The sequence below is a fragment of the Sinocyclocheilus grahami genome, unplaced genomic scaffold (genome assembly GCF_001515645.1).
Source record: "Sinocyclocheilus grahami isolate Dianchi unplaced genomic scaffold, SAMN03320097.WGS_v1.1 scaffold29.1, whole genome shotgun sequence".
Lineage (NCBI taxonomy): Eukaryota > Metazoa > Chordata > Actinopteri > Cypriniformes > Cyprinidae > Sinocyclocheilus > Sinocyclocheilus grahami.
The window spans coordinates 2,212,900-2,240,366 of record NW_015505208.1 but is presented as its reverse complement, the minus strand read 5'-3'; the positions used below and the strand labels follow the sequence as shown (position 1 = coordinate 2,240,366).

The following is a 27,467-nucleotide window of genomic DNA, read 5'->3' as shown; positions in this document are numbered from 1 at the left end:
TATATATATATATGCTGTAAAACTTTCACTGGAGTAGCGCCTCATGACATTTTTGAAGGTTATGAAAAGGCTGCTTATGGTAGTTCTGTGAAATGGGAATCTCACACGATGATCTCACTCTGGTCATTGAAGCAAAATTCCCTGCGCTACAAAAAGCGCATCAGCTGGCCCTTATGTAAGGCTGATTACGTCACAGTTATGCCCCCGTTTATGGAAAGTTGCTCATTGTTTTCTAGGAGAGTGGGGCTGCAGCAATCCATGCATACTGAGACATGTGTACAGTGCAGCACAATGCATACTAAATCTATTATCCGCATTTAAGTGTGGGAAACCTCACAAAATTGTAACATGCATCTGTCATATAATAAACAAGCATATTTACATGACTTATCATTGACAGAAGTGTGATTTTTATTCCTGTCTTTGTGTTTTCTGCAGAGATGAACAGGCACCACTACTCTCTGTATGTACACAACTGTCGTCTTGTGCTGCTGCTGCGTCAGGAGCCTACCGAATCGGAGAACTACAAACCAGCTGAATTCCACTGGAAACTCGATCAAGTGAGTCAACTTGAGCCCCTTCAGAAGGACTCAGTTTTGAAAGACCCCCTTGTGTTATGTTTAGCTCGCTAGTGATGAATAGGTCACCTCATGTGTTGAATTAGGGCATAAACATACTTAACATTCTCTCTCCAAATGGCCCATATTACACTTTCTACCTTTCTTGCACAGTAAAAATGCACGAAAATATATGCCTGCTAAGTTATATTTTAGGAAGGGGGTTCCTTGCTAGAGCATCATCATAACTGAGGGCCCTTAGCATTAAAAACATTAAATTACCTGCTTTAAGCAAACCTAACTGTACATTTAGGTAGGTACATATATTGTCCTCGAAATCTAAATCACAATTTAAGTTTTTCTGAATGCTTCAGCTGATGCAGTCTGTAGTTAAACAGAGGCCCTGATCAAGTATCTCTCCTTCCAGGTGTGTGATAAAGAATGGCATCACTACGTGTTGAACATTGAGTTCCCTGCAGTGACTTTGTTTGTGGATGGTGCCACCTTCGAGCCCTTCCTGGTCACGGAGGATTACCCTCTGCATGCCTCCAAGATCGAAACCCAGCTCACCATCGGCGGCTGCTGGCAAGGTACTCTCGCTAATGATCTATTGATTCTCCTCACACAATGATGCAACCTCAGGTTTAGACTTGAAACCTCTTTGTCGCCAGCTGCAGTTGAAATTCAAGCATGCTCTATATTAGTAAGCAGTTTGTCTTTGCAATTTGTAGAGATGCTTATTTCATAACCCCAGTCATAGATGTAAGACGAAATCTATTGACACATGTCAGATAATCTTAGATAATCTTAAAGACCTCATTTAATCTAAAAACGATTTGTGGCTTTTATTGCATTTAATTTTTTATACTAGTGTACTTCCAAAAGTTTAAAGGGGTCATATGATGCGATTTAAATTTTTCCTTTCTCTTTGGAGTGTTACAAGCTCTTGGTGCATAAAGAAGATCTGTAAAGTTGCAAAGACTAAAGTCTCAAATCCAAAGAGATATTCTTTATAAAAGTTAAGAGTTAACCACACCTACCTAAAACGGCTCGTTCTAACACGACCCCACATGTCTACGTCACGATGTGGGAAGATTTGCATAACGCCGCCCAAATGTTCACGCAAAGAAAGAAGGCGTAACTTTTATTCTCGCTGTAGTATTGTTGTTGCTGCCGCCACCATGTCGTGAAGGCGCTGTGTGCTTCGTTGTGAAAGCGAAACTACTTTGTTTGGTCTTCCAAAAGAAGACAATATCCGTTTCGTCATGCCTGGAGTTGATCCGTGCTGGTCGCTGAGGAAAAAAATCAACTTCACGCTGTCGATCGCTGGATCGGCTTTCACCGTGGACGAAGCAGAGTCCAGCCCGGGGTCGTCACATGTGGTTGCCGCAAGCCCGCCGGACGCTCCTTATGTTTACGCGGCGCGATGCAACGCAACGCGTAAAAAGACAGTATAAGTCATTATAATCTGTAATTATGTCCCCACTGGATGCAGGGCATCACAATATGGTAACATTTCCATCACACGCTTGAGGTATTCGGCCAATCACAACGCACTGGATAGCTGGCCAATCAGAGCACACTTCGCTTTTCAGACCGTTGAGCTTTGTAAAAATCGACGCGTTTCAGAAAGGCGGGGCATAGAGGAGAAACAATAATGTACAGTATGTGGAAAATAATGTGTTTTTTGAACCTTAAACCACATAAACACATTTCATTACACCAAATACACAAAATAATGTTCTTTTTAGCAGCATCATATGACCACTTTAATAAAAAATAAATACTATTATTATTTTTAGGGTACAAGCACAAAGAACCGAAACCCTATTTTTAGGAATTTTTACTATTATTGTTGTTATTATTATTATATATTATTATTATTATTATATCCAGTGGGGTAACACATTACAAGTAATGCAAGTTAAGTAATCAGATTACTTTTTTCCCAAGTAACTAGTAAAGTAATACGTTAATTTTTAATTTACGAAAAATATCTGAGTTACTTTTCAAATAAGTAACACAATTTATTTTGTTTTCCCATTTATTCACTAACACCTCCTGTCCGAATGTTGAGAGAAATAGGGAGTGAGGTGCAGAGGCACTTCCTTCAGCCTGAGGCTTATTCATTTCACTTTTGGTGTGAAAGGGCCTTTACAGTTGCCCAAAATATACTTTTAAACTTTCCCCAACAAAACTAATAATAAGAATAGTTAGCTAGCTGATATTTTTTAAATAAATTACATTTTAATCAATTACAAAATATTTATATAGTGTTCAACAAATTCTTTCTAGAATTATAAGTATTTCTTGGGGGTCTTTAATGCATGACAACATGTATCAAGTGACTTTCTTTCCTTGACTTTATTAAGCCCTGGTCTTTCCCTGCTCTTCTGTCTTACCTCCACAGACCTCTCAGGACATGCCAATGATACTGAGACTCTCTCAGAGCCTTTGACAGGTTGCCCTTGTCTTTTCTGATCACACCAATTAGTCAAAACGCACGTCTATTAACGCCCTGCACATGTGTGGTTCTTCTGCAGCGTGTCATTAGGCTGCTGGAGGACCGTTCATGCACAGCTTCTGTCTGCAGCGGCATTACATTTGTAGCATGATGCAATTGAGTCGAGAGACGCCATGTCATAAACCCTGCCTGTCTTGTTCTTCATTCTGTTTTCTTAATTCATCAGTCCAGCTCCATCTAATTTCAGTTTGCTTCCAGATCTGGAGAAGTACACAGCAGACAGTATATTACAAGCAAAACAAGTCCAACTGACCTTAGGGATCTGCATGTTTTTATGATAAATTAGAGGGTTTGGCTGCATTCCTTGCTGCGGTTTGCAGGATTATTTATGCCAGTGGTATCAGCGCAGCAGACAGTGTCTCATTTCTCATTTCTCTGTGACCTTGCTGCCTCTAAGAGCTCCTTTTTACAGCATCACTCAGTGTCACATTACTGTTGAGGTCATTCTGACCGCTCCCGCATCTCTCTGTCCTTCAGACACAGTCATACTATAGAGGACATTGCAGTACATACAGTGTTACGCTTTCATTTTCATCTTAAAGGGACTGTTCACCCAAAAATGAAAATTATTGTTTCAAATGTATATAACATTTTTACCCAGTGCTTTTCCATACAACAATTTCTGTCAAACTGTCAAACAAAATAATCCATATGACTCATTTGTCCAAGTTTTTTTTTTTTGGTTATTGCTTTGGGTAGTAACTAAGCTTGTAATTTCAGCATTTAGAATTTTGGAAGTGAATTGAGAGCTAACTGTGAACTTTGTTGAAGGGAAAGATTACATCATAATATTAAAATTATATAAAAAAAATATTATGAATATTAAAATATGATTCATTCTTAATCTGTTATATAATAAATTATTTAAAAAAAATAATTAATATGCTCTGCTGTTCAAAACATTGGGGCCAGTAAAAAAAAATTTATATATTAAATTTAAAATGTTTATTCCGCAAAGACACATTTAATTATATTCCAACTTACTGGTTTTCTTTTAAACGTTCTATTCATCAAAAAATCCACAACTATAGTAATTTATGAAGGATCATGTGACAAAATTCAGTTTTGCCATAACAGGAATAAAGTAAATTTTAAAATGTATAAAAATAGAAAACAGATATTTTAAATTCTAGTATTATTTGTAGTATTTTTGATCAAATAAATGTAAATAAATATTTCAAAAACATAAAAAAATCTTGCTGAAAGGTTGTGCTAATCATTTTTCAGACGGCATTCATGATGCATTTTGGTGAGTTTTTATGTCTTTTTGGAGCTTGACAGATGTGGTCACTGTTAGAAGCAGGCAGCGTAAGGTTCTTAAAAAATCTCTACTTGTATGTTTTATGAAATATTACGCTCATACAGCATTTGGAACAACAAAAATAATGACCAGATTTTCCTTTTTGGGTCACCTATTCCGTGAATGTTGATAACAAGACAGTTCAAAAACACATAGCATTAACCATTTAGAAATATGTGTAGATTTTATTCAATCATATTGCCTCATTTTGTGTTCATTCCCATTTATTTGCCTTTTTTCTCCCACCAAAAGTTGCATGAGGCCGCAGGCCTGAATCAGGTCATCCATCATCCTGTGTGACACACTGGGCTGCACCAGCACCGAACACTTAACATGCATGAGCATCAGTCACACGGCCTGTGAACACTGTGCATGCTTGAGCTTGGTATCTAACAGGTTCTGTCCCCCTCCGGGTTTGTGTAGGTGGCAGCGCCCGCATGACTCAGTACTTCCGGGGAAACCTAGCTGGACTCATGATCCGCTCCGGCAAACTGGAGAACAAGAAAGTTATCGACTGCCTCTACACCTGCAAGGAAGGTCTTGATGTGCAGCTTCCAGAGGAAGTAGCCTCTGCTGTGAAGGTGAGTGACTGCTTGGAGTGTTTTGGGCTATGTAGGTGAAGTTTTAAAAACTGATGATCGCTCTACCTTGCGTAAGTGTCAAAACATATGCAAGCTTTGTGAAAATACTCATGGGTCTCCTACAGTGTTATTTTAGTACTATTTATATACTATTATAGTGTTTATAAATATTTAGAAATAGCTTTTATTTTTGTATTTTCAGTTTTCTTTTAAATTTAGTAATTTTGATATGTGCTTTTGTTTTTATTATTAATATTGCCATATAGCTTTAATTTATTTTTATTTCAGTTATACTTTTAGCAATTTTAATAGTTTAAGTACTTGAACTTTTTGTTTTAAAGGTTTTCATCTAATATTTATTTTATTTTATTTATTTCAGCCTCATTTTAATTCCCCAAAAATATTTTTAATATTTACAATTTTTGTCAAAAGGATAGTTCACCCAAAAATTAAACTGTTGTCATTTTTCTCACCCTCATGTCGTTCTAAACCCATAAGACTTTGGTTACTATTTAAAACACAAATTAAAGTATTTTTTAAACAAACAATAAAGGTTTTTGCCCCTCCATTGAAAATCCAGGTAACCGAAATTTAGAAGATCCAAAAAGTTCATAAAGGCATAGTAAAATGAATCAATATGAATTGTGCAGTTTAACACAAGTCTTGTGAAGAGATGTGATCGCTTTATGTTCTAAACGGAATCAATTTAACATCTAAACAATGATAGATACACATACATAGAGCAGATTTCATTAAACATATCTTAATTTGTGTTTCCAAGGTTAACCAAATGGATGTATGTTTCTCTGTCTCTCTCTAGGTGGAGTTCAACCCCAACCAGTCTTCTCTGAGCCTGGAGGGAGATGACATTGAGAGCTTTGAGAAAGTCATGCAGCACATCTCCTACCTGAACTCCCGGCAGTTCCCCACCCCAGGAATCCGCCATCTGCGCGTCTCCACCACTGTCAAGTTAGTTTCCATAATTTCAGTTCAGCTGCTTCACATTAGCTAGCCCCGCCCACTTTGAAACATTATTGCTCCAGAATAACACAGTATATGGAAAAGCTAATAATGAAACAGAATGATTCTTTTCATACTTTTAGCACACTCATAATGATGAATATATTATAATTTACATTCCTTTGTAATTCTTCAGATGCTTCAATGAGGAGACGTGCATTTCCGTGCCTGACTCTGAAGGCTACGTCATGGTTCTCCAGCCAGAGGAGCCAAAGATCAGCCTCAGTGGAATTGACCATTTTGCCCGTGGAGCAGCTGAATTTGAGAGTACGGAGGGCGTTACGCTCTTCCCTGAGCTGCGCATCGTCAGCACCATCACCCGTGAGGTGGAGGTGGAAGCTGAGACTGAGGCCGAAGGCGAGGATGATCCCACAGGTACGCTGGGAATGTGAGATTCACATATTTTGCTGAGAAAGGTGGAGAGAGGGGAAATGGATCATGAAAGAGAAAGGAAGTTAGATAGTAAGATAAGCAGCAGAAAACAGATTGACTAGGAGTAGTTTCCACATTGGCTACAACTTACAGGGATCAGTTACCTATGAAATGAAAATTCTGTCATAATTTATTCCAGATCTGTTTGCCATTTGAGACCCTGAAGCACAAAAGCAGTCATAAGTAGCATGGGTAAATTTGTAGCAATAGCCAAAAATACACTGCATGGGTCAAAATTATCGTTAATTTTTAGGATATTATTACTTAATCATTAGTAAAGATCATGTACTATGAAGATATTTTGTAAATTTCCTACCGTAAATATATCAAAAATGTATGATCATTAGTAATATGCATTGCTAAGGACTTCATTTGGACAAATTTACAGGCGATTTTCTCAATATTTAGATTTTCAAATAGTTGTATCTCGGTCCTAACAAACCATACATCAATGGAAAGATAATTTATTCAGCTTTCAGATAATGGCTAAATCTCAATTTCAAAAAATTGACCCTTACGACTGGTTTTGTGGTCCAGGGTCACATTTGTGTTCTACACAAGAGAGGATGTTATATGGATTTGGAAAAGCATATTAAATGGAAATGCAAATGATTTAACGGTTTCTTTGAGCAATATTTTGGATGTTTATATTCCAATAAGTGGTAGAAATATTGATGCTGTCTATATAATGGATTCTGGGATGAAAGAAAGTCTAAAAGGTTTTGTCTTAGCTAATGTTTTTTATTCTAAATTTTAGTGCATTTTAAGTATTTCTTACAGATTACTTTACTCCTCGCAATCGATATTTGCCATAAAATTGCATGGTGGACTGTTTCTGAACATTCAAGTCTTTCCAAGATTAAATTGAATCAAATAGAGAGGTTCTGCTCTAACTTACTGACGAATGTTTTTTGTTTTTTGGCAGTGCAAGAGACGGTGGTATCTGAGGAGATCATGCATAACTTGGACACGTGTGAAGTGACTGTGGTGGGAGATGAACTGAATGGAGATCATGAGAGTTTGGAGGTGGATCTGGCCCAAATCCAGCAGAGAGCTCTGGAGATGAGCTCTTCTAACGTGGGCATGGTCATCACAGGTACTCATCCATCTACATCAACAAACTGCTGCTATATATTTGCACACATCTGTTGGATTATATTTGTGTGATTTGTTAATGGTAGTTTATATCCAGCATCTTGCTGAATGGCTGATCTAATAGTATTACAAGCATCAGTACTGTAATCTTGACAAATGCTTAAAGCTTGTCTCTGCCCACAGGGGTTAACACCATGGTGAACTATGAACAGGTCCTGCATCTGATCCGCTACAGGAACTGGCACACAGAGGCATTGTTTGACAGGAAGTTTAAACTCGTCTGTTCTGAACTCAATGGCCGCTACATCAGCAATGAATTCAAAGTCGAGGTATGGCTGACCACACACTGTCCTCAATGTAAACAATCATTTATTAACTTCACTAAAATGTTCCACTAAAATACCACGGTACCTACAGTTATATTTACTATAGTTAACGGTATATATACACACTTCCTTTCAAAAGTTTGGGGCCAGTAAGATTTTTTTATAAGAAATTAATATTTTATTTGGCAAGAATGTATTAAATTATATTATACTACGGGGCCGTTGAATGCTTGAATCTGATTGGCTGACGAATGTTCTGAGGTGTGCAATTATTTTCAGGGAAACACACGGTGAACGTAGCTCCAGGCAGCTCTCTTGACCGCATTACAGTTCCATATCACTTCGCATAGTTAACTAATAACGGAAATTAGCATATAGTACCTATACAGCACACAGGAATTACTGCAATCACACGCACACTACGGTCATGCAGTTTGCACAAAAAGGTGTTGTCAGCGCTGCCCTGACGATTTGATCAGTTAGCCTATATAGTGTAGCAACTTAAAGGCTACACATGACATTTCTCACTAGCGAGGTAATAACAGCGCTGTTTAGAGATGCTGCTGCAGAACACTGTTGAGGGACGCACAGAGGTAGCCTAATTCACACAAGCTCTCTCTCTCTTTCTTTCTCTTTCTCTGTGTGTCTCTGTCTCTCTCGCTCTCTTTCTAATAACTTCATTAATAACTGCATTAGAATGCTATCAATGGCTCAAGCCTCCATTACCAGCTTTAAAATGACATTTTGGAACTAGCAAAAGAGGCGTTGGATGAGATGCGGAAGAAATAATCCTACTCACAATAGCGATTTAAGTACAAAAACCGGACGAATCCCTTTAAATATATCATCTGATCGATGTCTTGAGGTGTGGTAACCGTAGTATAAGCGGACTAATTGACTCCGGGCCGTTGAATTATTAGAAAAATAATGCACACCCGAGGTTCGCTTTGCGTCGTGGCCGCATCACCACCTCGAGTGTGCATTATTTTTCTTATAATTCAACGGCCCGTTGTCAATTATTCCTTACATAATAATTATAATAAATCAAAAGTGACAGTAAAGACATTTATAATTTTACAAAATAATTCTATTTTGAAATAAATGCTGTCCTTTTGAACTTTCCATTCATCAAAGAATCCTGAAAAAAACTATTCTTAAAAAATATTAAGCAAGACAACTGTTTTCAACATTGATAATAAGACATTTTTCTTGAGCACCAAATCAGCATATTAGAATGATTTCTGAAGGATCATGTGACACTGAAGACATTCATTTTAAAATATGTTCAGATGGAAAACAGTTTTTACTGATGAGTATAAAAGACTTGTTTTAAACAAAAAAAAAATCTTATGGTTACCAAATTTCTCAACTGTAGTGTGTAGATTGAAATGAAATTATTTAAATAATTTTCTATGAATTATTTTTTTACGCTTTTAGTTTTTATTTTATATATGGTCTTATGCGCATTTTATTATTATTTTATCATTATGTATATACTTATATAAATGCTTGTATGAAAATCAATTGTTATTTGTTTAAGGGTTCTGTTTATATAAAAATGTTATATACAAGTCTATATCAAAGTAAGCCAAAGGATATAAAGAGATAAATGGGATTGTATTGTAATGTACACAGATGCCAGCTGTGTGACCGTCTTTATTGTTTATGTTATCAGGTCAATGTGATCCATACAGCCAACCCCATGGACCATGCTAACAACGCTATGGTACAGCCTCAGTTCATCAACCAAGTTCAGCACGCTTCAATGGACCTGTCTGGACACAACCTGGCCAACACGCATCAGGCCTCGGGTATTTCTTCTTCATCCCTCCATTTCCTTCTCCTCCCCTCCTCTGATCCATCTGTTCAGCTTCTCTTGGAGATAAAGGCGTTTCATTGGCTGCTTCATCTCTCACAGTATCTTTCCTAGATTATTGCACTAATCTCTCATTAAAGATAATCCAGACTTTGTAATCAAACGAATAAGATGTTTAATGTTGAGCTCAAAACTGAATTCAGGTTCTTTTCATGAGTTTTTCTGCAGCTTAAAGTCAATTTAAAAAGTAGGGCAGTTATGGAGCACTTTTTAATGGCGCTCTTTTAGGGATTATATACAAGTGCGGTCTACAACATCTGGACAGTCGGTGAGGGACACCTCAGACAACCTCTTTTAGGTTTTTTTTTCACCCTAAATACCAAATGCTAATCTGTGTCCATCCACTCTTCACAGTTGTCCCCAGTGCTGCCACTGTTGTTATCGTTGTGTGTGTGAGCTTCCTGGTGTTTATGATCATCCTGGGCGTCTTCCGTATCCGTGCTGCCCACCAGCACACCATGAGGGACCAGGAAAATGGCAAAGAGAACGAGATGGACTGGGATGACTCTGCCCTCACCATTACTGTCAACCCAATGGAGGTGTGTTCTTAAAACAGAGCTTGTTCGCTCAGTGCTCTTACAGAACTCATACATAGTTAATGCAGCATAGGACTAAACCCATTAAAAACTCAATGTACCTATTACCATCCCTCCTCCTCCTGTTCAATTGTCTGCTAATATGCATTTTCGATAAACTATAAACAGCTATTTTTGCATTATGTTTGCTGTAAGTAGTAATAAATTAAGTCATTTCAGGAATATTGCACTTATAAAGAGATCATTTGATGTGATTCATAAAGCACAGACTTCCATTAAAGAGGCTTGGAATAAATTATTGGTTCACTTTTGAAATCAATTTGATTTCCATCTTAAATTTACAGTTTTTTTTTAATGTTTATATTTTAGAATTTAAAAAATATTTATATATATATATTTTAAAATCCAATAATTATATATTATATATTATCATATAAACATATACTATATAGTGATTATATTATAATGTTATATCGTAATATAATCACTATTTATATAACCTTATAATTTACCAAACTCTATGTAAATTATATAATCACTATTTTATATATATATATATATATGTATGTGTATATTATATATGTGTATGTATATACAGTGGGGAAAAAAGTATTTAGTCAGCCACCAATTGTGCAAGTTCTCCCACTTAAAAAGCAGTGTATATATATATATACATATATTTAATATATTTCCCTTGTCTAGATATCTCAGCAGCAGCAATATGCAATATCGCAGTTCAAATCTAAATCGCAATATATGATGGCAAAATCACAATATATTTTTTTAGCCAAATCCCTATATAAATCAAATTTATTCTAAAATAAAAACAATCAAAATAAAACACTTACTATAAAAGGTTAAATATTTTATCTTTTTACTTGTATATCATGTCATTAACCAACATCAGTGAACTGTGAACCTAAAATTATTGTTAAATGATTGAAATATTGACCTAAAATCTCACAAGGTGCTTCAGTACTTTACATTAGGGGTTCAGTTGACAAAAAAGTTTGGGTACCCCTTTTTTTTTTTTTTTTTAATAAAAATTTGATTGCTCATAAATCCACTCTTTTGAATGAATCCGTAGATGTCTATTATGCAGTATGAAGAACGTTCAGTTCTCTCTTCCTCTTAGACTTATGAGGATCAGCACAGCAGCGAAGAAGAAGGAGACGAGGAAGAGGAAGAGAGCGAGGACGGAGAAGAGGAAGACGACATCACCAGTGCGGAGTCAGACAGCAGTGAGGATGAGGGCGGCGAACAGGAAGACCAGCAGGGTTCGACTAGACAGCAGCAGCTGGAGTGGGACGACTCCACCTACTGATCCTCCTGAGCACACAGTACACACTACTCACGAACACACACACACACAATGACAAATCCACTCACGCACAGTCACATCCCTCTGCCAATAGGGACGCCCATGTTCCCCCTACCTAAGGAGCCATGCGTATAAACGCGGAAAACACTGAAAACTAAACGATTATACAATATATGTACAATATAGATGCGAATATATCCGGTGTCTGTCGTGACAGGTGTTGCAGTCCGCTTCATTTCCACCTGCCGAGGCTTCCCTATCGACATCTTATCGTGGTGGTATTCAGTGTAGTATAGTATCACAGCTATCTCAATACAAGTTCCTAATTTATTGAATCTTTTTCTGTCCTATCCGAGGGAATCCTGGCCTCCGTTTGCATTTTCTTTTCAGCTCTGTACGGACACATCCCTGCACTTTTACTTTCAAGTTGAGCTTCGAGAATGATTTAATGTATATTCCTTGCACATGACGTTTTTGGTTGATTTGCTACAGGAATTTTGAGGAAAATGCTTTCCGATCACTTTATATTGCATGGCAAGATTTGCAATCTTGGGTATGGAAGAAAACAACAGCTTTTTGATATTTTGTAGATAAGACAAAACCATGTAATTAGTCAGTGTGTTAGTGAAAGCCTAACCAATGGTTTCCGGTATTTAAAAAGACACAGCACCTGCTGTAGAATATTTATGTCAGATGCTCTTAGCATGTTTCAGAAACTTTCAGTAAATCTCATGCTCGTACTAAAAGATGTCCGCTTCACAGAGAGAAACCCATGACAGAGGCTGAGGCTTCTGTGGCAAAGTGTTGTTCTTTTTGTCTTTTCTCTTGGAGGTGGGTGTGCATCTTTTTGTTTCGTTCCGTTCTGTTTCGTAGTTTTCGTAGTGCAGTGCTTTGGCTTTACATATGCTAATTCTAGCTGGGCTTGCAATGGCACAAATGCTACACCAAGGCTTCAATGTTTTTAAATTCAGTAACGTTTTGGGGACTAATAATCACATTCGGATGATGAATATACAGTTGTTGTTTTTTTCGCGTGGTACTGTTGTACAGTTTAGGCACACCGCAGTTATTTAAACCATTCTTAAGTGATAGTGCTTGTATTTTCTGTAATAAATGGAGACCAATTGGAATCACAGTACTCAGCACTCTCATAACCCAGTCTGAATAACATTTATGACTGAAACGACATGGAAAACGGGTGCGCTGGTGATTTATCCACAATGTGAGTATTGAAAGGTCTGTTGTGTACTGTTTTGACAGACCTCTTGCTAAAGTACTGGCTTGAGATGGTCAGTTTTATGAACTTTACTGAACAAAATTATGGGGGGGGGGATTTTTATTTCATATATACCTAATTTTATATTTTTAAAGTTTTCTTTTTTTCTTTTCAAATTCAGGGTTAACCCGTGTTATTCTTGTCATTTCAAGGCCCCTTAAAAGCATTACAAGGGCTAATTTGCCTGTCACAGCGCATTAAAAGAAACAAATTTAAACTTTTAAAGCATAAAATATTTTTGCAGTATGGCCGTTGGATTTTTTGTACATGGAACTGTACTGTAGAGTTGTGTAAAGATATTTGTTTACATTTGGTAAACTTTTATTCCTTTTTGGTGACTCTATCAATCTACTCCAGATTTGCAGGTCATTTCTCTTCGTAGTTGCTCTCAGAATCATGTCATTGTTTCGTTTTCTTACTGTGATTGGACATTTCGGGATGCACCCCCTCCGAAAAACATTAACTATTGGGGAAAATAATAATATTCCGTTCCCGTCGGGCTCGAAAAAGAATGTTATTTATTTAGGCGATTGTACGTTGTTTGATTGTTTAGTAAAGACGGACGTGAAGCTTTAGGGTACTTCATTTAGATGTTTTTGTTTACTTGCATGAATATTCTCCATTTAAGGCCTAAGCTGGTGGTGGTATGAATATAATTTTATGTCAGAAAAGGTACAATGCGGGAAGTTGTCGAGAAGGTCTATTTTTGTGACCCATGAAAGGGCGACGGGAGACTTTTCTTGTAGGTTTTCATTTTTGTTACATATTTTGGTCATCAGGTTCCCCCTCAAAATTGACAGGACTTTTAAAAAGAGGTCCAGAAATTCAGCTGGTGGAGTTGGGAGTGCCTTTTGCCTATCACAGCGCATTAATAATAACACAACTAACCAAACACTCATCCATGCCATTTTAGTTGTTGCAATTTTCTCATTTTATAATGATTTAATATTAGATTTCTTACAGGTATTGAATTTTCTGTTCGGGATGATCAGCTAGTTTTATCAAGAGTGGACGTTTTAATTGTCCTGCATACAGTAGACGTCTTGTGTTCATGTTGATGTGTAGAGAAAAATAATAGGTCCATACTGTATCATCAATGAATATTGTACTAAATCATGTTTGAGGAAATCCACTTCGAAAAGATGTACATTATTATAGGCAGCATACGTGGGTATGAGTTTAACAATATGTGTACAGTGAAAGGTGTATCTCCTGATAACGCTGTAGAGGGCAGCATGAAATTCACAAGAAGCAAATACATGATTTCTCACACAAATGTAATAATAGTCTCTCACAGTGTATTCTCAAACCGTTTGATCGATGTAAACCATTCCATGAGACCAAATTTAGTATAATCAATGTTTGTACCGAAAATCGCACAATTGTTTGTATCTTCCCTCCTTTCCCCTGATGCAAATATTCATCTGCAGGTTCTCAAGGGAAAAAAATCATGTGAATTGCATTTCAAACAATGTGATTTTAAGACACTGGCGCAGAAACTTTCCATAATAAATCAGCAGTCTGTGCTGAGTGTGAATGGCTGCAGATGATGGGTGTCTAATGGGGCATTGTCTTTGCATGTATAACACAAGATATAAATATTTCCTGTAACTGGCACATGGTACTGTGGGTTTGGAGTGGAGTAGATAGGACAGGATACTGGCGATACTACTGAATCAAAGATTAGCCATCTCAGATTTACAGCCTTCGGTGGTCATTGTTCATGTTTTCAATTACTTTAATTTTTTTGCTCTACAAATGAAAATTGGGGATGCTGTAGAACTGTTGGATGCTGCCTTCCAGCTCATTCACTTTTCTATTATTCAGAGGAACAATTATAGTGAAGTCGATGCTTGCTCATGAACAAAATAAAGGATGAGATGGGAATAAAGTTGTGTTGGAGTTTCGATTACTTCGCTTGATAATTATATGCAGTTTGTCTATGTTTACCTTTACATTAGCACAATCTTGTTTTTATGAATTAATGTATTTGCATATTATATTTACTGTAATGTGTATGCATGTGATTTTAAAAAATATTTTCATTTTTATATGTACATGTATACACAGCACATAAACACAAAGTATTTAAATGTGTATATGTATATAAATTCAAATAATCAATAGTAGAGTAACAGTTTAAAAGCTGCTACCATCCTTGTTTCTTTAAAGCTTGAAGGAAAAAAATATTTCTATATCCGAAACATTTCAATCATTCTCCTTGATCTTTCGTCATGTATTTCATCTTTAATGAGGCCTCTATATGATGAAGGTGAATTACAGACCACGGTAATGTTGCCAGGACTATAGTGCCACCTAATGCTTGAAAACGGAAAAATATTCATATCTATAAAACGTCTCAGTGGTTCAGAGAAGATATAGAAGCCGGCTAATGTCATACTAAAATGAAAGTGTGGAATTAGGAGGTTTTTTTATAAGATTTATAAACATTTGCATATAAAGATTTTCCAAATATCACAATCCAGTCTGTAATAGAATTGGCAGAGATTAAACCTGTTTTTGATCTTTTTCAACCAAATGCATTGCAAAAAAAAAAAAGTTGTAATGAGAGAAAAGACGAAGCACTGACAACTTTTAAGATGTTGATCACCGAATATATTCAAATACAAAGTATTTACAAATATCACACTGCTTAAAAAAAGTTATGACAAACCAAATTAAAATGCATAGTAATTACAGTCTGTTTCACTATCAAATACTAGTACCAAAAGGCTTATTGGCAACAGCTTGATGATAAGGTTAATAAATTACACTACAACCAGAGGGTTAAAAAAAAAAATCTGGACTTTTTTTGACAATCTTACTTCTCTGTATTCAGAAAATAAGAACTATTCTAAAATGAGCTTTTATAAATGTAAACACTTTTCTTCCACTGTACCCAAATCAAAATATACAATCAAACATAAAATGTATAGGATGTATACAATACTGTCTGATGAATCCAAATGTACATACTTTAGGTTGAGTGGCCACAAGATGTCATCTGACAGTTCTGTTCCTAAATGTACAAATTGCAACCATTGTTTAAAAAAAATTACTGTAAAATGCACGGACAGCATTTAAGTCACACTCACAATAAATGTCAATCCAAGTAAACCTTTATGCCGGGGTCTTCCCAACTCCAGAACTGGCCAATGCCATTATCTTATCTTCAGATCCTAAAAAGTTAAGATACATTTGATTATTGAAGAGGTATTTATTAAGCAAAATACGCTTCAATAGTCATAATTAGCTGCTTCTCATCTTACCAAGGCTCGCAGTCACCTTCTCAAAGTGGCTCAGAGTGGCACTAGCATTTGCAGCAAGAAACGCTTCATCCTCTGTTGTCAGCTGTGCATTCAAACAATTTACAGATATCAGAAATGGTTTAACGTGAGTCTTGAAATAGATGAGAGAGTATTTGTGTCCGTAATAGCCCTCTCACATTCTCGCCAAGTTTTCTCAGAGCCGTGAGGATCTCCATTTTCTGCTGAGTGTACACATCTCGAGGGAGCTTTCCAACCATCACATCCCGGTCCATCTGAATTCATACAGTATCATATGAACATATTTAAGTCTTTGCATATATATTTGCATATTTGAAAATGTTAACATGTGCTTGTCACCTCAGCCAGTCTTGTCCTCAGTTGCCCTGGCTGCTTTTTAGCAAACAGCCGAATGACTTCTGGCGTCTTGAATGCCTGACTGATGGCAGCTTGGATCGCCTGATAAATATTTGCAATCATAAATGATCTCTCAGCATGCATAATTAATTATACCAGTAGACATCAGTCTAGATGTCTTTTTACAGAAAAAAAACTATACCTTTAAATTCTGTACACACACATATACAGTGGGGAAAAAAAGTATTTAGTCAGCCACCAATTGTGCAAGTTCTCCCACTTAAAAAGATGAGAGAGGCCTGTAATTTTCATCATAGGTATACCTCAACTATGAGAGACAAAATGAGAAAAAAAAATCCAGAAAATCACATTGTAGGATTTTTTAAGAATTTATTTGCAAATTATGGTGGAAAATAAGTATTTGGTCAATAACAAAATTTCATCTCAATACTTTGTTATATACCCTTTGTTGGCAATGACAGAGGTCAAACGTTTTCTGTAAGTCTTCACAAGGTTTTCACACACTGTTGCTGGTATTTTGGCCCATTCCTCCATGCAGCTCTCCTCTAGAGCAGTAATGTTTTGGGGCTGTCACTGGGCAACACGGATTTTCAACTCCCTCCAAAGATTTTCTATGGGGTTGAGATCTGGAGACTGGCTAGGCCACTCCAGGACCTTGAAATGCTTCCTACGAAGCCACTCCTTCATTGCCCGGGCGGTGTGTTTGGGATCATTGTCATGCTGAAAGACCCAGCCACGTTTCATCTTCAATGCCCTTGCTGATGGAAGGAGGTTTTCACTCAAAATCTCACGATACATGGCCCCATTCATTCTTTCGTTTACACGGATCAGTCGTCCTGGTCCCTTTGCAGAAAAACAGCCCCAAAGCATGATGTTTCCACCCCCATGCTTCACAGTAGGTATGGTAGTCTTTGGATGCAACTCAGCATTCTTTCTCCTCAAGTTGAGTTTTTACCAAAAAGTTATATTTTGGTTTCATCTGACCATATGACATTCTCACAATCCTCTTCTGGATCATCCAAATGCTCTCTAGAAAACTTCAGACGGGCCTGGACATGTACTGGCTTAAGCAGGGGGACACATCTGGCACTGCAGGATTTGAGTCCCTGGCGGCGCAGTGTGTTACTGATGGTAGCCTTTGTTACTTTGGTCCCAGCTCTCTGCAGGTCATTCACTAGGTCCCCCCATGTGGTTCTGGGATTTTTGCTCACAGTTCTTGTGATAATTTTGACCCCACGGGGTGAGATCTTGCATGGAGCCCCAGATCGAGGGAGATTATCAGTGGTCTTGTATGTCTTCCATTTTCTAATAATTGCTCCCACAGGCACAATTGGTGGCTGACTAAATACTTTTTTGCCCCACTGTATATATGTGACCCTGGACCACAAAACCAGTCATAAGTTGTTGGGATATATTTATAGCAATAGCCAACAATACATTGTACAGGTCAAAATTATCGATTTTTCTTTTATGCCAAAAATCATTAGGATATTAAGTAAAGATCATGTTCCATGAAGATATTTCGTAAATTTCCTACCGTAAATATCAAAACTTAATTTTTGATTAGTAATATGCATTGCTAAGAACTTCATTTGGACAACTTTAAAGGCGATTTTCTCAATATTTAGATTTTTTTGCACCCTCATATTCCAGATTTTCAAATAGTTGTATCTCGGCCAAATATTGTACTATAATACAAACCATACATCAATGCTTATTTATTCAGCTTTCAGATGATGTACAAATCTGAGTTTTAAAAAATAGACCCTTATGACTGGTTTTATTGGTCTAGGGTCACATATGAACTTTAATAAAATAAAATCTAAATTGTTACCAGTTGCATTCCCCCCAGTTCATCAACTAGTGTCATATTCCCAGACATCAACTTCTTTAATGACTCATTGAACTCGCTCAACTGTTCTAGTGTCTCTTTTTTGGTTTCTTCATATTCCTCCTCTTCAAGTTCTTCTCTGCAATAGAATAAATAATCACATTTGTGCATGTAACTGAATGTGTGTTACAGAGAACTGGTGGGATGCCATTACCTGCACTCCTCTAAATCCTGAAGCTGTTGCATTAACCGGTCCAGCTGTTCTTCCATGTTTTGTCTCAGTTTGCTTGTTTCTGATGTCCCTCTAGAAGCCATTCTTTATCTTTTGAAATGAATAACAGACACAAATCACATCTTTTCATACAAAACATGACATTTCCTACTGTTGCTACATATGTGAATGTCACAGCTGATGTGATGCGATATCCACACGGGTATTTGAACTGAACTGATCAGAATTAGTATGCATTGTTGGCTGTATCAAGGTAAATAATGTTATTTAATCTTGGTTAACCATGACAGGTCTGGTATCACATACATGAATACATGAAATAAATCAAATTCATTTGTCACCCTGCTTTACTCTCTCTCACTGCGCAGCTAGCTTAGCTTGCTCTAAAATATATCAACACAAACAAATGTACGAACTGTAGAGTCCTAAACGACGTGGTTTTACGTGAATCAAGTAGTAACTTAACTCTCACCCGTACTTTTACCTCCAAAAACGTCCTACTGATAAAGACAAAATAACAAAAAGATTTAAGTTCCTAAGTCCAGTTGCTAAGGTGTGGTTAGCTAGCGCTATTTATCTTCAATAGAAATCCAATGGCTTTTCTGCGTAGACTCTGCGCAGAGTTGATTATCACGAACACACTCTGAACACGTATGAATTGCGCATTCTAGTGATGGGAAGTTCGGATCATTTTACCGACTCGAACCTTTGAGTCTCGTTCAGCAAAATGAACGAATCGTTCAAGAACGACCCAACACGCCGCACTCGGCATTTGTTCCACAGCACTGGTATTACAAGGCAAAAAAGACGAATATTTTAAGAACTTCACATTTTGTCGGTCTTGCTGTTTGTTTACTATAGAGCAAGATTTCGCTGCATCTGTTGGTTTAATAAAGTCGGTGAAGTTTGACTGAAACACCGCAGTCAGACAAATAGGAAGCACGAGACGAGTTTGTTGAATTGGTAAGAAGTAAACACGTTTAGTCCTGCTTTCATGACATATTATTGCGCATATTTGTGAAATGGCGTTTTATTGTATAGAATATCATTTCGAAACCCGTTTGAATCTTTAAGAATACGTTAGTTGTTTATTACACTGTTTCCTCATGAACTATAGTAGTAATGCTAAATCTTACTAACGTTACCTACACTTTTGAGACATGAAACGAGATTTTAGTTGTGATATCCATTTAATTTATATATATATAAGTTTACATTTAATTACAACAACAATACCTCCAGAAGCAACGCTTTATTATTAATAATAATTTGTATATGTGTGTTATATATAAAATATGTTGTTTATGTATTTTTATCTAGATTACTTTTTTCTGCAGACAGCGTTTTTTATATGATCAATGTCATCACGAGAGAAAACCAAAGTGGTGCTGCTGGCGTGTGGGTCCTTCAACCCCATCACAAACATGCACCTGCGTATGTTCGAACTGGCTCGGGATCACCTTGAAGACACTGGTATGTTTTACATTAATAATGTGTTAAAGGTATCGGCCTAGTTCACCCAAAAATGAAAATGTTGTCGTCATTTACTCACCCCACAAGTTGTTCCAAACCTGTATGAGTATTTCTTCTATTGAACACAAAAGAACAACCAAACAGTTGACCTCCATAGTATAGAAAACAATTCTATTGATGTCTATGGCTACCAGCAACTGTTTGGTTACTAACATTCTTTGCAATATCTTCTTTTGTGTTCAGCAGAAGAAAGAAATTCATTCAAGTTTGGAACAAGTGATGACGACAAAATGTTATTTTTGGGGTGAACTATGCCTTATTGTGTTATCACCAGTGTTGGGGAAAGTTACTTTTAAAAGTAATGCATTATAATATTGCGTTACTCCCTAAAAAAGTAACTAATTACGTTACTTAGTTACTTTTTATGGAAAGTAATGCGTTACGTTACTTTTGCGTTACTTTTAAAATCTGGACAGGGCTTGCTTGTTTGTTTTTAAAATAAAAAAATTATATTTTTGGCAAATATAAAAGCCAAAAATATAACTTGCGTAAGTTACTTTTTTTTTTCAAATGTATCGATTGACAGCTCTCCTGTACCCATGTTGAGAGAAATCAGAAGATGTTACTGCAATAATTAAATGTTAAACAACACAAATATCCTTTATGTATTTATGCCCATTCTATTAAGCAATGTCTTTGCTTCTGGCCTTCGATGATTCAGTTCAACCGTACTAATAAGCACAAATTACTCTAGACAAACATTCGTGTGTCTTTTTTTATTGCTGAAGTGTGTTGAAATGTCTTCTTCTGCATTCCACTGTACCGACGTAAATTTACTTATTTGAAAAAGAAACTCAGATATTCTCTTGTAAATTAAAAAGTAATGCGTTACTTTACTAGTTACTTGAAAAAAGTAATCTGATTACGTAACTCACGTTACTTGTAATGCGTTACCCCCAACACTGGTTATCACTCATCAAATATGCATATTTAACATACATAACTTTTTTGTGGACTTAGGAAGATACAGAGTGGTGAAAGGCATAATCTCTCCAGTTGGAGATAGCTACAAAAAGAAAGGTCTGATTGAAGCCTGTCATCGGTTAGAGATGGCTAGACTAGCCACGCAGAACTCTGATTGGATCACAGTGGATGACTGGGAGAGCCAGCAGACGGAGTGGGTGGAGACAGCCAAAGTAGTTCGGTGGGAACATCTTAAGATCACGTGATTTCAGTGAACGTTTCATTTTGGGTAAAGTGAAAGATAAATCTGACACACCCATTTTGTTTTGCAAGTATTGTGGTGTTTTCTATTTTTGCACGAGTTCCATATCACATCTGATCTTGTGTGGTTGGACGTCATATTTGATGTGCTACTATGTCAAGTTTTATGCCAAATTGACATTTAATCAGATCATTCTGATCTTTACTAGGCACCATGCAGAACTTATTTCCAGCGAGAACAACAATGATGATGTGGATACAGTGAGGTGTGGGAAGAGGAGAAAGCTGGAGCAAAATACAATCATCTGTCAGAGCTCTTCTTATATTAACACAAAAGAAGGTATGATAAAATAATCCTTCATAGGATAAATGTCCCTACTGCTCAGGGCGGTTAAAAGGGTGTTTACCTTAGAATGCCACTCTGTCACAATACCTTACAACAGGCAATTAAATTAACGGCCGTTGTGCCCTCAGGACAGCAGAGAAACAATGTACAGCGAGTTATATTTATGTTTACACAGTTCAGCACAATCTGCATCTCTCAGCACTGTCTGACAGCATTCCTCTGCAAGTGGAACACTTTGAAGCAAATGTATAGGTGTAATAAGTGAGAATTGAAGCAAATAATGAAGCGAAAAAGGAGAAATGCTTTTTGAGAACAGACCAGTGTTTCCTACTGGATTTTGCAGTAAGCACTGATTTTTACAGCAGTAACTGGTCCTAACAGTAATTCATTTCTTTGATGCCTCCGTGTCTCTTGATCCTTCAGAAATCATTCTAATATGCTGATTTGACGTGCAAGAAATATTTCTTAATATCAATGTTGAAAATAGTTGTGCTGTAAAATGTGTGTGGAAAAATATTCTTTGATGAATATAAAGTTCAAAAGGATAGAATTCAGTTGAAATAAAAAATCTTTTGTAATATTATAAATGTTTTTACAGTCACTTTTGATTCAGTGTATTCTTGCTGATTATGTTTTAATTTCGAATAATAATTTAAGTATAAAATCGTAGTGACTTCAAACTTTTAAACGGTAGTGCAACTTTTTTTTTTAAATAAGCTAAAATATAATTAATTTTGCTACGCCATTCTATTATGTTCTACGTACTCTTGTCTTCATGCTTTTAATAACATTTAGTTGCAGTAGAACAGCGTAGCCATACTGTAATTAACATATAGTGTTGGCTTGCCCAAATGGCTTTGAAAAGGAGCAAATTTTTCAAGTCAAGACTCATGACTTTCATAAAAAGATCCATGATCAAAGCAGTCAGTATCACTAATATGATATGTATCATTGTCATAAATCTATATTTTAGACACCCCTCACCTGAACCTCCTGTGTGGTGCTGATGTGCTGGAGTCATTTGGTGTCCCCAACCTTTGGAAGCCAGAGGACATTGAGGAGATAGTGGGCCGCTACGGTGTGGCATGCATCACCAGATGTGGCAGTGACCCTGAGAAGTTTATCAATCAGTCTGATGTGCTATACAAACACCGTAAGAACATCTATATGGTTCGGGAATGGGTGACCAATGAGATCTCAGCCACCCATGTGCGCCGTGCCCTACGCAGAGGACAGAGTGTCCTCTACCTGCTGCCTGACCCTGTGGTGCGCTACATTCAGGAACACAGTCTGTATAGCGCTGAGAGCGAGCAGATGAATGCTGATGCTATCCTTGCCCCTTTTCAGAAATACACCAGCACTAACTAGACTGATGTTCTGCTGCTTTTGAGCTAGTTTCTTGTACTGTTTGTGGTCTTTGGTGGAGGGCTGGTCTGTTACCCACAGAACTTGACTGACACTTGAGTCATAGTTCATTTTGCTTCCTTGAACTCATTTGGTTGTGAGTGATTGCTTTTCATTGTATCATGAATAATATAGGATACATTTAGTAAAATATTATTTGATTTGATTTTAATAAAGGTTGATACATTCATATAATTACTTTTATTGTAGTTCACTGCCAAACATAGAAAATCACTTTTAGAAGAGGAATTTTTATCAATTATTTTTGAGTTTTAAGCTCACTGTTTGCCTCCAATAAATGTTCTTCCATTTGGGTGCTAATAAATGAAAAATCTGGTTACAATCATCCTTTTCTCTTTTGGTAACACTTTATTTTAAGGTGTCCTTGTTACACGTTTCATGTACTTATGATTATAATAACAATGAATTCTGCATAATTACATGCAAGTAACCCTAAACATATAGTAAGTACATGAATTTAATTAATATTACTCAGTACTTAAATGTCCTTTCAAGTAAAGTGTAACCTCTCTTTTTTTTATTATAACACATATCTGTAATATTTCAAACAAAATGCTTATAACAGGTTAAGGGTCATTGTGAAGGTATGATATGCCACATTTGCTCAGTGTCATGTATTTGACAAGTGAGAACATTTGCTCTGTGCATTTAAACATCAGATATTTTTTATCTTTGTGTTTTAGTGCTGACATCAGGAGTTTGACAGTGAAGCTCTTACAAGCTTTTCCATAGTTACAAAACATGACCTGTTAGATCAGTGCTAATATATGAGGCCTTTTGTTTTAGCACACATAGACTAAATAAAAGTGGGAATTCCCAGGAATAACATGATTACCACAGAAACTTCCTTTCTGCCTTCCTGTGAAGGTCACACTTAAACATATCCATTGTCATCTATATTCTCCCTAAGGCATGTCCTCGTGACCTGGTCAAATTTAGAAATACTAAACATGAAAAGGACATTACCCGAGTTTCCCTGACTCACAAAACTCATACGAATGAACGATTTATTTTGCATTCATTGATCAAATGAATGGGTCTTTTACTGATTGTGTCACTTTGGTTGATGACATTTGCATGTAATAAAAACATCAGAGCAGGTGTAGCCTAATGTGCACTTTCAAGTCACATTTAACACATTGTAGTTTTGTTTATTGTGATCCGATTTGATTAATCAGTCATGTGATTTACAAAAGATGTCTTAAGCTTAAACAGATGATCCATGATAGCCTGCATTATAATTATTTGTATTCATTTTATTTCATCCATATAATGCCACTTAATTCAGTTGTAGTTAACACTTATTCATCCTCACATGCTCAAAATAATAAGTTTCGGTCTCTTTACTTTTTCTTTACTCTTGACAGTAATGGAACTTTTTAATTTTTTTTGCTGCTAGGAACCTTTGTTCAAGTTACAAGGAAGAACAGAAAAATGGAAGGCATGCAAACGAAGTTAACGAAAGTAAAATGAGTGTGAATATCTTATAGGATTTTGTAATATACCGCTTATTTTATCAAGCGTTTCATTTTATATGACTTACTTAGCGTCTGAACAGGTGCTATTGTGTTTACGGGTGTGTTTTGCCAAACTATTTCCACATAAACACTTGCCAGACACGTTCTACTTTATGTAAGGTATGACCTTTAAAGAGTTGACGACGTGCAAATTAGAATACGTAGACTACTAAGCACCGCCCACTCAGCAATCAACACATATAAGTGCTGGGAATCCTTCTGTCTGTCATGCCTTGCTCCTTGTTTTCTACTGGAATCATTTGCAGACGGTTAACAAAATGCCTGTAGGCCTCTGTGGTACTTGGGACATGGTGAGCAATGTCAACTTTGAGGGATACATGATTGCTTTAGGTAAGAGTGCGTTCTTTGTCCTGTGAAATTAATAATTGCTCATAATTCTGTTGCTAAAACTGACAAATTGCATGTTTTATTATATTTATTATATTATTCAATTTTTTTATGTATGTCAGCAATAATAGATTCTAAACTCTCTTCTCACAGGGATCAGTCTGTACACCCGCAAGATCGCCCTGAAGCTAAAACATCATAAAGTGATCGAGCAGGTGGGGGATCAATATGTCGTCAAGACTCTCAGCACCTTCAGAAACTACACTTTCTCCTTCAGAGTCAATGAGGAGTTTGTAGAGTTCACCAAGGCGCTGGATGACAGACACTGCAAGGTAGAGTGTTATCATTCTATTGCAACACATAATTTACTGTTATTACTATAGTAAGTAGTACATGTAACAAGGACATGGTCAAATGAAATGTTACATTATTTATTTATTTATTTATTTTCATGACATTCAATAGAACATATTTCATGACAGTCTTACTACACACGAACACTGACAGCCCTTTAGTCTGTTTGAATACAAATATTAGCTGAAAAGATGATCTGGAGAACGCACTTAATGCACTGTTTGAAATTAAACCTAAATCTATTGGTGTAGTCTCTGGTGACATGGGAGGGGAACAAGTTGGTGTGCATTCAAAAGGGCGAGAAGAAGAACAGAGGTTGGGCACACTGGATAGAGGACGACAAACTCCATTTGGCAAGTGTGAAATTAAGCATCTTACACTATAAAAATCTGTAATACACGTTAATGTAATGCACTAATAATCATACCTCTCAACCCCATTATAGGAGTTGCACTGTGAAGATCAAGTCTGCAAGCAGGTTTTCAAACGGGTTGTTTGAGGTCCTGCTGTGGCGCTTGCTGTGAGAAAAGGTGTATTGATGTAAACAAAGTTGTTTACACTTCTAAGTCAGAGGAATATGAGGCAAGAAGAAGAACCATGAGTTTCAACCTCTGCCTCAAAGCCTGACTAATCAATTGCAATCAGTGAGAGGCTTGCAGACTGAGCCTGAGTGTCTAGGAGCATGATGTATATTGCCACTAGAGGGCGCCATAAGACCACGAACAAACAGAACTCAAGTCAACAGCGGTTTACTCACTGGAAACTGCATCTTGTCAATAGTTGTGCCACCATTGCCTAATCATGTTTACATGTAATACAAGAAGCACATTTACAGACATTTAGCAATCTGTAATGTGCTTCTGTATTTCTGCAAGCCAGAATCATTATTTCACCAGAATATGACTAATTAAGGACTGTGCCTCTTTTTGAACACTTAAAAAACATTTTGTAACTGGTTTAGTTTTATTTTTTTGTTTCTTTTTTTATAATCTTGTTAAGATTTACAGTTTTTTGTTTATGTATGTTACAGCTAAATATGCACACTTTATTCATTCAATAACTGGAATTCAACACCTGGTCAATTACTTAAATGTCCCTTGTTGCGCAATAAACTATGATACAGGTTATACTATACTGGGTTGTAATCAGGGATTGAAATGAACCTTTTCACTCACCAGCCAATTTGGCTACTACATTTTTAAGTTACCGGCCATTCATAACTTCTACTAGCCAAAAAAAAAAAAAAAAGAGAGAGAAATACACCAACAGTTTGAGGCCGTCTACACTGGGCGTGACAAAGCGACTGTTGCAAATCATTTTGTCAGTACTAGGGGTGTGAGATATTGACAAAAAATAATATCTCAATATTTTCTGTGATTTATCGATAAAGATAATTAGACGATATTTTGCTGAGTGTGTTATTGTGCTGATATCTTAATGATACCGTGGACAGCTGACTCCTAATGTTTTTGATATTCTTCATATTCTGTGTGGTCAGTTCACAGCAGTGATAGAAATCATTTAAAATAGATTTTTAACTTGTATGGGCACTCTTACCTTATAAAGCCATTTTTTCTAAAAGTGTACATCATCTTTTGAGTCAAATTCTGATACATTTAATCAGTCAATTATAATAATAATACATTTAGGCTGTTACTAAAATTAAATCAGTATCAATCAAATTCATCTTTGCAGAAGTTGCATATGAAGTGGCATTTAGATGTATTTACACATGTTAATGCAGCTTAGAGGGACATGGAATGCTTTAAACTGTAGTTACAAATGCATAAATAATGTTTTGATATTTAAAAAAAACCGAGCCGGACGATTTGGTCAGTCGCACTTTTAAACACATTTCAGTTTTGCTATAGAAAATATACAAATTCATACTCTGAATACATAGAGCAGCAGCAGGAAGCGCGTGAGGTTGTCATGGCAACCAGATACACTGCACGCGAATTATTATTTAATTATTTTGCCACACTAAACTTAGCAATAAACACGTTGAAAATAATACACAATAAACATGTCTGTCAAAACGATCTCAAAGGAGGCTTTTATTAAGCAAATCCACGGTTTTAAAAAAATACTTTAGCTGGGTTTCCACAGGCAGGGTCACAATTATCTACAGCGTATGAAGCTAAAAGTTTTTGGGTTAAGGTTCATAATGTAGAACATTTTTAACATTGTGTGCTGTATGTGCATAGGTAGCTAGCAAACAAGGAATAC

The 27,467-nt window shown here is 36.5% G+C and overlaps 4 protein-coding genes across 6 annotated transcripts in view; 3 read left to right on the top strand and 1 right to left on the bottom strand.

Annotated features, from left to right (window-relative positions):
* LOC107571559 (calsyntenin-1-like) overlaps positions 1-14,735 on the top strand; it is a 23,960-nt gene extending 9,225 nt beyond the window's left edge. The window contains exons 8-18 of the mRNA XM_016257884.1: positions 439-560; positions 985-1,147; positions 2,968-3,018; positions 4,805-4,962; positions 5,783-5,931; positions 6,119-6,357; positions 7,340-7,510; positions 7,693-7,838; positions 9,511-9,646; positions 10,066-10,250; positions 11,383-14,735. Coding sequence (XP_016113370.1) covers positions 439-560; positions 985-1,147; positions 2,968-3,018; positions 4,805-4,962; positions 5,783-5,931; positions 6,119-6,357; positions 7,340-7,510; positions 7,693-7,838; positions 9,511-9,646; positions 10,066-10,250; positions 11,383-11,571 — 1,709 coding nt within the window. The 3' untranslated portion in view covers positions 11,572-14,735. The remainder of the gene's footprint in view (positions 1-438; positions 561-984; positions 1,148-2,967; positions 3,019-4,804; positions 4,963-5,782; positions 5,932-6,118; positions 6,358-7,339; positions 7,511-7,692; positions 7,839-9,510; positions 9,647-10,065; positions 10,251-11,382) is intronic.
* Positions 14,736-15,443: 708 nt separating this feature from the next.
* On the bottom strand, positions 15,444-19,213 carry LOC107570802 (protein LZIC-like). Of its 2 annotated transcripts, none has more exons than XM_016257072.1 (8): positions 19,024-19,213; positions 18,534-18,641; positions 18,323-18,458; positions 16,471-16,569; positions 16,290-16,385; positions 16,114-16,195; positions 15,940-16,023; positions 15,444-15,863 (listed from the first exon to the last, which is right to left on the bottom strand). In XM_016257072.1, the coding sequence occupies exons 2-7, from the start codon at positions 18,632-18,634 to the stop codon at positions 15,965-15,967; spliced, it is 573 nt and encodes a 190-aa protein (XP_016112558.1). In that variant the 5' UTR covers positions 18,635-18,641; positions 19,024-19,213; the 3' UTR covers positions 15,444-15,863; positions 15,940-15,964. The 2 variants fall into 2 exon arrangements, with proteins under 2 accessions (XP_016112558.1, XP_016112563.1); XM_016257077.1 differs by having other exon boundaries at positions 15,963-16,023.
* Positions 19,214-19,295: 82 nt separating this feature from the next.
* nmnat1 (nicotinamide nucleotide adenylyltransferase 1) lies at positions 19,296-23,239 on the top strand. 2 transcript variants are annotated; one of them, XM_016257059.1, is made up of 5 exons: positions 19,296-19,514; positions 19,889-20,024; positions 21,045-21,228; positions 21,458-21,588; positions 22,568-23,239. In XM_016257059.1, exons 2-5 carry the CDS (start codon positions 19,910-19,912, stop codon positions 22,960-22,962), a joined length of 825 nt encoding a protein of 274 aa, XP_016112545.1. In that variant the 5' UTR covers positions 19,296-19,514; positions 19,889-19,909; the 3' UTR covers positions 22,963-23,239. The 2 variants fall into 2 exon arrangements, with proteins under 2 accessions (XP_016112545.1, XP_016112536.1); XM_016257050.1 differs by having other exon boundaries at positions 19,872-20,024.
* Positions 23,240-24,784: 1,545 nt separating this feature from the next.
* Positions 24,785-25,865, top strand: LOC107571550 (retinoid-binding protein 7-like). Its single transcript, XM_016257876.1, has 5 exons — positions 24,785-24,887; positions 25,038-25,216; positions 25,490-25,591; positions 25,684-25,716; positions 25,806-25,865. Exons 1-5 carry the CDS (start codon positions 24,815-24,817, stop codon positions 25,863-25,865), a joined length of 447 nt encoding a protein of 148 aa, XP_016113362.1. The 5' UTR covers positions 24,785-24,814.
* Positions 25,866-27,467: the final 1,602 nt, after the last annotated feature.